Source organism: Vulpes vulpes, chromosome 4 (assembly GCF_048418805.1).
Source record: "Vulpes vulpes isolate BD-2025 chromosome 4, VulVul3, whole genome shotgun sequence".
Classification (NCBI taxonomy): Eukaryota; Metazoa; Chordata; class Mammalia; order Carnivora; family Canidae; genus Vulpes; species Vulpes vulpes.
Window position 1 is genome coordinate 18688845 of NC_132783.1, and position 9845 is coordinate 18698689.

The 9845-nt window shown below is 36.0% G+C and overlaps 1 protein-coding gene across 2 annotated transcripts in view; it reads left to right on the plus strand.

Annotated features, from left to right (window-relative positions):
• The window catches only part of ANXA5 (annexin A5), a 42697-nt gene extending 33190 nt beyond the window's left edge, over window positions 1–9507 (plus strand). For both annotated transcript variants that reach the window (XM_072755332.1, XM_072755331.1), the window contains exons 7-13: window positions 14–93; window positions 538–594; window positions 4843–4936; window positions 5814–5909; window positions 7453–7511; window positions 7744–7866; window positions 8973–9507. In XM_072755332.1, coding sequence (XP_072611433.1) covers window positions 14–93; window positions 538–594; window positions 4843–4936; window positions 5814–5909; window positions 7453–7511; window positions 7744–7866; window positions 8973–9035 — 572 coding nt within the window. In that variant the 3' untranslated portion in view covers window positions 9036–9507. The remainder of the gene's footprint in view (window positions 1–13; window positions 94–537; window positions 595–4842; window positions 4937–5813; window positions 5910–7452; window positions 7512–7743; window positions 7867–8972) is intronic.
• The last annotated feature ends 338 nt before the right edge of the window (window positions 9508–9845 follow it).

Sequence of the window (9845 nt, forward strand, 5' to 3'; positions counted from 1 at the left end):
TATTCTGTTGCAGAATATGGCTCAAGCCTGGAAGATGATGTGGTGGGGGATACCTCAGGCTACTACCAGAGGATGTTGGTGGTTCTCCTTCAGGTACTGGGTGGAAACTATTTAAAGTTTGATTAAAAAATCTGAAGCTGGACTGATCTGAATCTAGATAAGTAAGGTCATTTAGAATTCTCTAATCATTTCTGGTACTTGCTTGATTGTGGCTGTATGTTGCCTGTGTGTGTTTGTGTTTCAGAATATCTGACCTAAACTCTTAATAGCACCTAACTTATTTTTAATTTTTTAATTTTTTTAAGATATCATTATTTCATTCAGAGGATTTAAAATAAAGAGGATCAAAAAAATAAAGAGGATCAGATTGATTTTGGATAGTGCTATGTGATGGTGTGAAATATTGTAGAATTGGTATCTTAAAGTCATATTATTCCTAAGAGAAAAGCTTTATGTGCACAACCATCAAGTGGAACCAATTTTCCTTTTGAATAAAAATGCTCATGTAATTCAATAACGTGACATTATCTCTTAAAGGCTAATAGAGACCCTGATGCTGGAATTGATGAAGCACAAGTTGAACAAGATGCTCAGGTGAGATGTGATAACTGTGAAATCAATGCTGTGGAAACTCATATATTGTGATAGTATCTAAAAATAATCTTATTGATGAATGCCTTACAAATCATAAGATTCGTGTAAGTATATTTTTCTCATATTGATCTGACAACTATTTTGTCCTAAAAATGAAATGAAATAAAATGAATTATATATAGTGAATTTTGCCTAGATTTTTTGGGGGGGAGCGATTATGGAAACTCACAAAATAGATCATTTTACTGAGAATCACAGGTATTATTAATTCCAATGCCAGTGAGGCAGTAGGTGTCCTTGGCAGGAGGGGATAAAGAAAAAAGAATAAGGTATTTTAGTGATAGACGGTGTTTTAATATGTAGTAGATTACAAGTTAACTGTACTATTTAGGAATTCTTCTACCTTTCTTTTGATAGAATTCTTTTTTTTTTAAAGACTTTATTTATTTATTTATTCATTCATTCATTCATTCATGAAAGACACAGAGAGAGAGAGAGAGAGAGAGAGAGGCAGAGACACAGGCAGAGGGAGAAGCAGGCTCCATGCTGGGATCCTGATATGGGACTCGATCCCAGGACTCCAGGATTACACCCTGGGCCAAAGGCAGGCACTAAACCACTGAGCCACCCAGGGACCCCCTTGATAGAATTCTAAATAGGATTGTTCTCTTGTCAGCGCTTTTTAATGACATCCAAATGAAATTCTGCACTTAAATGGCTTTCAAATGTAGTATAATCTCACTGTGGTTAATAAGTAATCCCATGTTAACTATGGAGAACAAACTGATGGTTACCAGAGGGAAGGTGGGCGGGGGAAATGGGTGAAATTGGTGATGGGGGTTAAAGAGTGCACTTATCATGATGAGCACTGAGTAGTGTATAGAATTGTTGAATCACATCATACACCTGAAACTAATAAAACATACTGTGTGTTAACTATACTGGGATTAAAATATGTTTTAAAATCTTAAAAACATAAGTAGTTAATATGTTTTAAAATCTTAAAAACATAAGTAGTTAAATGTGGGAAATAAATGTTAGGAAATTTGAAACATGAGACTTGAAAAATGGAAATTGGTAATAAAGGATTATTTGCCATCATGGAATCACATACCATAATCCTGTCTCTCTGGTCACATATTTGAAGTAATATGCAATTCTGATGCAACATCACTAAAAAAAGGAAGAGCCATATTCACTCTTCCAGTTGACTGTACACTACGAAACAACCATTTCTCTCCACAGAGCACTCAGTGTATAGCAGTACTCGTCAGACTTTTTTTTTTTAAAAGCTTTTATTTGTTTATTCATGAGAGACACAGAGAGAAGGCAGAGACATAGGCAGAGGGAAAAGAAGACTCCTCACAGGGAGCCCAATGGGGGGCTTGATCCTGGAACTCCGGGATCATGCCCTGAGCTGAAGGCAGAAGCTCAACCACTGAACCACCCAGGCTTCCCACTTCCCAGACTTTTAAATGCATGTGAATCACCTGGGGATCTCCTTAAAAGGAGAGAGGGAGAGAGAGCAGGAGCAGGGGGAGGGGCAGAGGGAGAAGCAGACTCCTCACTGATCAGGGAGCTTGATGTGGGGCTTGATCCCAGGACTCTGGGATCATGACCTGAGCTGAGGCAGACATTTAACCCACTGAGACACCCAGGCACCCTGGATTCTGTAGTTCTAATAAGCTCTCAGATGATGCCTCTGTGGTCCTGGGTACCAGGGCTATATAAGTGTCACTTCCTGATGTGCAGAGAATGTGACCATTCAGAACCATGAAGGGGAAATTTTATACATCTGAAAACTGTTTTATGAAGTAACTTTAAGATATTCCTTGAATAGAATTCAAGCTTTCTTTACTCTCTCAGTGTTCAGAAACAACATAGAACATGGTACACTGGCTATTAGTTTTTGATTCTTTAAAATGTATTATAGAGGCACCTGGCTAGCTCATTTGGTTGGGTGTCCAATTCTTGATTTCTGCTCAGGTCTTGATCTCAGAATCCTGAGATGGGCTGCCTCAGGGCCTCAGGCTCTGTGCTCAACAGGGAGTCTGCTTCTTTTTTTCTCCCTTTCCTTCTGCCCTTCCTCTTGCTCACATACACATGTGTGCTGTCTCTCCAACCAATCAATAAATCAGTCTTTGAAACAAAAGTATTATTAATAAATTAATAATTATCCTTTTGGTGTTATGTAAAAAGGAGAAATTGCTATTTCTTTCTTAGCAAGAGTAGCTGGACTGTTACCACTAATGGGAATTTAAGATTTCTTAATTGAGAGTAAGCCAAGACAACCAAAGGGCCCTTTTATAAGCTCTTAGAGTTTTTTCTCTACTGATACTTGGCACTAAGAGGATTCCTTTTATTTCAGGAATTTGATAAGCCACAGTGAGTTGTTCACCTGGGAATTTAACATTTTATAGATAATCCACTTTACTTTCTTTCATTCATTCATTCATTCATTTATTTTCTTATATTTTTAATATGTTAAACTGATTTTACCTCCTCCTCCTCCGAATCCTGGTTTCCTGATCTTGGAGAGAAACCTGAATTTTTAGGGGAAGGAGGGGGGAAAAAGGGAAAGAGAAGGAAATCAATGTTTATTGAGTATCTACTATTGATTACATAACATTGATGGATTCATTATATAAGTTACATAATCTCCATTAATGACTCTGTAGAAATATTATTCCTACTCTGTAGGTGAAGATACTGAGACTTAAGAGATTAAGTAACTCATCTAAGATCTCACAGATAAGGATGAGGCCCAGATTTTTTTACTGCAAAAAATCTGTACTTTGCACTGAACCAGAGGTTATCGAACTATGCTAAACCATAAAGCCCTCTCTGAGGGAAGGGGGAAGGGTGAGCAGATGTGAAGGTCCCTCCTGCAGAGCAGCTCCTTGGGTATTCGGAATCCTCATTTAGAAGAAAAGCACTCTTACATTAAAGTGAAACAAAAAAAAAAAACTTGTAAATATTGTTCTGCATGAAGATTATCATTACTGCATATTATTTCCATAGTAGTTTTAAAATAGATATCTCAAACATGATTCTTTCAAGAAAATGAAGAAATTATAATTTTAAATAGCCAACTCACAAATTATAACAGGCTTAATTGCTATATCTACTAAAGAGAACTTCTAGAAATATTGAATAGTTCTTAAGAAAGGAGTGCTTCAGCAATGGTTGCAGTATTTTAGAGGATGCACCTTCTCTTTTAGGTGTTAATGTGTATGTATGTATATCTTATCTATGTGTAGAAAACATACTAGAGGTAATAACCAATATCTTTAGGATATTGGCATTCATAGTAATTTTTTTCTTACTTATATTTTATCTCTTGTACAAAATTTCTCAGTGAACATGTGTTATTTTTGTTATTAGATTTAAAAAGTTATTTTAACACAGATCTATAATACCATGGTATAGTTCTAAAGTTGAAATACTTGCATGACTTTCATAGTAAATCTTTTCAGTTTTGAAGAACATGCTCACATGACCAAGGTTGTTATTATTTATTTTTATCATTAAAATAAATTATTTTCAAAATTAAGTATAAAAATACGACACATTTTTCAAAATTCCCTGGAAATACAACAAAAAATATTTGTTTATATGAACCCTAAAAAGCATATATTTTCCATATATAACAGTAAAAATAGTCACTCAAACTATTCAAGTATATGTTAATTTCCTGCTGTATGCCAGGCATTGTGCTATACCCACAACCTTTTAAAAATTCATTGTGATCTTTTAGAAGTGTGAAAACTCTTTGTAGCTAGTTTTGATTAAACTGCAGTTGAAAGAGGAAATATGGAGTTTATGTTTTATCATGTGTTGCTGAACAGCTGCCAAGTAAACAAAACAAAACCTAGACAATTTAGCTCCTTAGCTAAATTCTTTTCCAGTCTGTAAGTGGATTTGTCAATGGTGAGGTAATCAGAAATTTCCACCAACCACACTGTTGCCCTTGAAAGCCTGGGAATGCAGTGGACATTTTGGGAACATTTAATCACCAGATTGATGTGATTTATTGCTTTGACTTACTAATCTCTGTGGTACAGTTCAGTGGCATGCTCCAAAGTAGCTCCAAATGCACCTCACTGAGTTTAGGAAACATTAGAATGGAAAAAGTATGTGATGATGAATCAGGCAAATTATTGTACAGGGAGTAAAACACAGGTGTCATTCAGAACCTGGAAAGGAGATGGAGGAACAGTTTACTAACTGAGGTTGAAATCTTCACAGGCTTTGTTTCAGGCTGGAGAACTGAAATGGGGGACAGATGAAGAAAAGTTTATCACCATCTTTGGAACACGAAGTGTGTCTCATTTGAGAAGGGGTAAGTGAAAAAAATGTGTCTGGTACAGGTACTTTGGTTAATTTTGAAAGTACAGGAGCCAGTATGCTAAAATATGTGCTATATAACAGGTACTTCCTGAGTGAATCAGTTTTTGTATTTCTTCCTTTTGGTAACCTTGAAAAATCTCATCATCCTCTTAGCTGCTATTATAATTTTTACAAAACTAGAGATCCTTAGTCCCCCCTTTACTATCAGGGTGATGAGGCAACTAAGCCTCTAGACACTAATCACTGAGCTATGGCTCACTTCAAGTATTTCCTCCTAAATAGTGGTACCTACGATCTCCTCTCTGGATATTTATCAGTTCTTGTGGTATCAAGTGGGAATGAGGTCAAGTGATAGGAAGCCCAACTAACTGGGGCTTTAAAAACTTTTTTTCTGTAGGTAAGATTCCTTGGCTGATTTGGCAGGACCTGGGCTCTTTCTGTTTTTCTGTTCCACTGTCCTTGGTGTTTTGAGGTTTTCTTTCTCATGCTCTGTACCTCATTGTCATAGGGTGGCTTACTGTAGCTCCAAATTTATCAATATTAACAGCAAGAAGAAAGGAAAGGGGTAAATTAATCATATCTGCTTATCAACTCTTAAGGAAAGATTTCTCAGAATCCTGTCCAGCAGATTTACCTTTGGTTCTCATTGGTTGTAACTAGTAAGTAGAGGCTGGAAATTGAGTGAACAAAGAACATTTATAATCCATTGTTTAGGGCTTGGTATATTGAAGCTCTGTGACAAAGTCAGAGTTTTGTCGGCAAGGAAAAAGGGGAAATTTGTGTTCAGTAGGACAATAATTGGTTAGAGAAAATACTTTCTGTACAGAATGATCTTTACATGATTGAGAAATTATTTTCCTTTTTTATAGTGTTTGATAAATACATGACTATATCAGGATTTCAAATTGAGGAAACCATTGACCGGGAGACTTCTGGTAATTTGGAGCAACTACTCCTTGCTGTTGGTAGGTAGTTTTACAATGTATATAATATTTATGGTGTTAAGAGCCAAAGTATTTTATTCAATTGAAGTGGTATCTGAAAATAACCACTTCTTTCTTTATGAAAAGAAGGGCTTATTATGATATTTGAGTGAAGCAAACTCCCAAATTTCCAATTCAAAGTCTATTTTGATGCTGGAAATGCATGATTATATGGTTAGTTCATCTAATCCTGTAGAAATACTAAACCAACTGTTTAAAAATCATTTTGAAGCTGTATTAAAAATGCTACTATTTTATTATGAATCTGAAGTGTGGGTATTATCTCAGAGGCTTGTAAATATTATTTCTGATACTTGGTGAAATTTTAGTATCCTTTTGAATACTGTTCTCACAGCTTTGAGGCAGACTGCGAAATTGACATCTAAATCAGAAAAAAAATGTCTTCTGTATGATGGAAGATATGATGATGGTTGTTTTCAGATTATTTTGGAAATTTATTTTAGCTAAATATTCAGAATGATATGGAAAAACTGGGGAACTGAGGTGTGCTGTTTACTGTAGGATAATATACTCTTTAAATCCAGGGAGAATCTAGTCTGAGTTCCCCAGTGACCCTAGTTTTCATATAGGTTGGGAGTGAAGCTCTTTCTGCTCTTTGAGTATTTGATATTGAGCTTGAGTTTTTGTGATGCCTTCTGGAGAATAAGCTAAAGATGTGTGTGAACTGGCACTAGTAGTAGCCTTTGATTTGACTTCCACAGTTAATTTTAGTTAGAAAGATTTCAGACAGCCCCTTAATAATTAAATACACTTAAAATAATGACATTTTTGGTTACTGTTTAAGTTTTGTTTAAACACTGGAAAAGAGAGAATAATTCCACCTCCCAGTCCATGGACTGTAATTCCTGTATATGTTAAGGAATTTTCATACAGATAGTTTCTGAAGCTGAGCTGAGGTCTGAGCAGCTTTGACACTGAGTAGATACGTACATGTTCAGGGAAGATGTATGTATCTGAGACACCCTCAGTTTATCTGGATGTCTCTACTGAATTGGGTAAGTCTCATGCTGCTCTGTGTGGATCACAGATAGTAAAGAATATGAAGAGAATATCTAGGTTAAGATTACAGAATTTCAATAAGTCTGAGATTTGTCAAAGATTAGTTTGTGTTATTTGCTTGAATATATTGGATCAAAAACTTCCAGATGTTTGTATCACTTCCTGAGGGGGAGGAAGATTGTGGTATATCAACAGCTCAGGCCGCCCAAACTGTGATAGCAGAGAGGAACTCAGAACAGAGGGGCATTGAAAAGCTTGCATGCCCTGTCCTACACGCCTTTCTCTGCAGAACTCGGAACTTTCAGGAAATTCCAGCCCAGTTTCTAAGAAAATACTTGGTGAATAGGAGATCAAATCAGCTTGCAAATGAGCAGTTTTTAAGCCTATGTTGCTTTTATGCTTGTAAATAAGTAGAGCAATAAGCATGAAGTAACTTTTGATTTTTAATTATTAATTCTTTTCCTATCAGTATAGCATTTGACCATCATGTTGTTTATTTTCTTAGTGAAATCTATTCGAAGTATACCTGCCTACCTTGCAGAAACCCTCTACTATGCTATGAAGGTAAGTGCATACCTTGAATATTTCATCTAATTAATTAACCTTTTTAGCTGTCTTTCTCTGTGTATTCTTATGATTTAAATAATAGACTTTGGGTTTTTTTTATTCTCCTTAAAATATGCAGTTCAATTCTACCAAATTGTTTTACTTTATTGATTCATCATAACTCAGGGGAGTTTGATACTGTATTTGACATTTTGAAACAATGTGCCTCTCTCTTTTTCTTTTCTTATAGGGGGCAGGGACAGATGATCATACCCTCATCAGAGTCGTGGTGTCCAGGAGTGAGATTGATTTGTTTAACATTAGGAAGGAGTTCAGGAAGAATTTTGCCACCTCTCTTTATTCCATGATTAAGGTAGTAGAACATTTCTTTAAATTATGTTCAGAAATCCAGAGCAGACCAATAGATAGCATGTAAGACATGGATGGGAGTACCCAACTATGTAAAGTTTAAAATTTTAGTGGTGTGATTAGAGCCATGACTTATAAAGCCTGGCATATAATGTTTCCTAAAGTACAGATGATGGTTCCCACGTGGAAGATTGGCTCTTGGCGAAGGATAGGCTCTTGGTGAGCTTAGAAGCATCGTTTAGTAGACTGATGACTCATCAAACCCAGCCCCTGCCCCTGATGATAATGTGTTGGTTCTTTCTCACTTTTATCAGTTCCAGCTGTCTTTATTAGTTCCTCCTACCTTCCACATCGATTTTTCTTTATTGTCTATTATCACCTTGTCTCTGGTATTAGTTCATAGTTCAGGAAAGGATCAACCATGTCATTAGAAATAAGTAAAAAGAGCTTGGGTATTACTATCATTTTTGTCCCTTTAAAAGCAAGGGAGACTGTGTCCTATATTTAAATTTAGTTTGAGGCCTTTTGACTTTCTTTTCTTCCTTTCTTTTTTGTTCTTTCTTTCTCTTCTTTCGTTTGATAAAAGGGAAAATGGGTCATATACAAAGCAGGATCTCAACAAAGCAAGCTTTGCATTTTGTGTGTGGTATGGCTGGATTGAAGGGCACTAGAGTTCTCAAATGTACTCTGCTTGAAACATTAATTTTTCATACATATCTGTGTATGAGATAAGCAGAGATCAAGCATATGCTGAATAGAAAACATAACAGCCACACAGTCCCAGAATTACCTCCCTTAGCCAGACACTTTGTATGTGATAGTAACTTACAGGTTTAGCAAGCTTCCTTGTTCTCTCTGTTACTTGAGAGAAGAACATACTTTATTCTCTTAGAGCTGTGCCTTTAAGGGTAAATTAAAAAGTTAAACATATGTTAGTTACGTTGGTAGGAAACTCTTTGTAGTACATTCCTGATGTGAAAGTCACATACACAGAGATTAGCCACTTGGGGGAAAAGTCATATGGCTAAAACTTGTTGCCAGACATTTAGTTTTTCATTGTCTGCAGTTTCTGTGACTCATGGAGGTTAACAGAATACTTTTGGGTTTTAGGGTGATACATCTGGGGACTATAAGAAAGCCCTCCTGCTGCTCTGTGGAGGAGAAGATGACTGAGGCATCAGCCAGAGAGAGATCTTATGCTGTGCCTGCCACCGCCACTTCGACCTTCGTTCACAGCTTGCTGCACTTTTTGTATGCCAGTGCTTGACACATTGCCTTATTCATGTAGCGTGCTAATAACCAAAGCATACATGCTGCAGAAGAAAAATAACGGTGCTTCTTTCTTATGTTCAATTAAGATCTTTCTCTTTGTCTGTTGTAGTACTAAAGTGTACTTACGTTATTAAAGTCTAAAGTCTGGGTCATTTAGATTTTCTTTTAAAAGATCAGACTGCTTTTAGCCTTTTTAAAAAAACTTCATTTATATTAAATTGAAAACTGTATTTCCTTAATCGGAATCTTAGCCTTAAAATTATGAAATCCTGGAAGTGTTATTAATCAAGTTTGCTACTAAATTAAACCTGAAAAATTAATGGTGGTTGCATTCAAAAGATTAGTAAGAAATAAACATTTCCTTCCCCCTGAATTATGTGTGTGTGTTCAGAAAATTTTTTTAAAACTTACTTGTATTTGACTGCGGTTGATACAAGGTTACTTTAGTTTCAGTTGTACAATATAGTGATTTAGTTTCTCTATGCTAAGCTCACCACAAGTGTAGCCACCATCTGTCACCATATAACACTGTTACAGTATCATTTTCTATATTCCTTATGCTGTGCCTTTTATCCTTGTGACTCATTCATTCCATAACTGGAAGTCTGTATCTTCTGCTCCCTGTCACCTATTTTGCTCATTTCTTCCACCCCAACTCTCTTCTGGTAACCATCAGTTTGCTTTCAGTATTTATAGATCTGATGCTGCTTT